The following is a 772-nucleotide window of genomic DNA, read 5'->3' on the forward strand; positions in this document are numbered from 1 at the left end:
AACCATCTACAGCGCCGGACAATCTGCCGTTAGATCCATACGAGAGCCAAAAATAAAGTGTCCGGCAGCTTCTCCCACAACAACAGCGAGAATCAAATAAGCCTGTAAGGAAAATGGTCATTAGACACCCGAGGAGTGCAACGATGTCGACACGCACATTGTATGTCATGAACATCAGCATGAGAAAAATTGACAAGAACACCGTCGGGGTATGCTAGACGAAAGTCAGCACACACATCTCCACAGTGTTCTATCGATTATCGGACTCAGACTCACCCAGGCTGGCTCTCTAACACTGATTCCCCGCTCTCCAGCCCCGCGCTCTCCGGGTCGCTCTCGGGGAAGGGGGTAGTGTCACTTGAACGCTTCAGTGTGAATATTCTCATTGACACGACCTTCCGCATGCTGAGGACGCAAGCGTCTTGGTTCCCTCATTACGCACGTCCTTGAACAGAAATTAATAAATGCTCTCTTCCCACTGGTCACCATCCCCAGATTCGTGGGGAGGACAATGCCCACATCGTGTACAATAACCATATCCATTAAGTGTTCCGTTATACAGCTCGCATCGATCTCGGAGTCCTCGTCCTTCTTTGCTAAACCCTGTTCTACCAACAGCGCATCGACCTCCGCGGGCTTGTAAATTCTTGCCTTTGGCTGTTTCGTGGCGGGGTTGAGCGTAAGAGTCGCAAATTCCACTATGATGGAGCACATATCAGTTCACATCGGGGCCAAGAAGCGCAAGGGCAAAGGTTACATACGCTTCTCGCTC

At 50.5% G+C, this 772-nt stretch overlaps 1 protein-coding gene across 1 annotated transcript in view; it reads right to left on the reverse strand.

Moving 5' to 3' along the window:
• Nucleotides 1–6: 6 nt before the first annotated feature.
• The window catches only part of FIBRA_08083 (uncharacterized protein), a gene marked incomplete at both ends in the record, with an annotated part of 1,434 nt that continues 668 nt past the window's right edge, over nucleotides 7–772 (reverse strand). Inside the window, 3 exons of the mRNA XM_012329740.1 lie at nucleotides 7–102; nucleotides 158–214; nucleotides 487–698. Coding sequence (XP_012185130.1) covers nucleotides 7–102; nucleotides 158–214; nucleotides 487–698 — 365 coding nt within the window. The remainder of the gene's footprint in view (nucleotides 103–157; nucleotides 215–486; nucleotides 699–772) is intronic.

The sequence above is a fragment of the Fibroporia radiculosa genome, assembly GCF_000313525.1.
Source record: "Fibroporia radiculosa TFFH 294 genomic supercontigs, scaffold27844, whole genome shotgun sequence".
In the NCBI taxonomy this organism is placed as follows: Eukaryota; Fungi; Basidiomycota; class Agaricomycetes; order Polyporales; family Fibroporiaceae; genus Fibroporia; species Fibroporia radiculosa.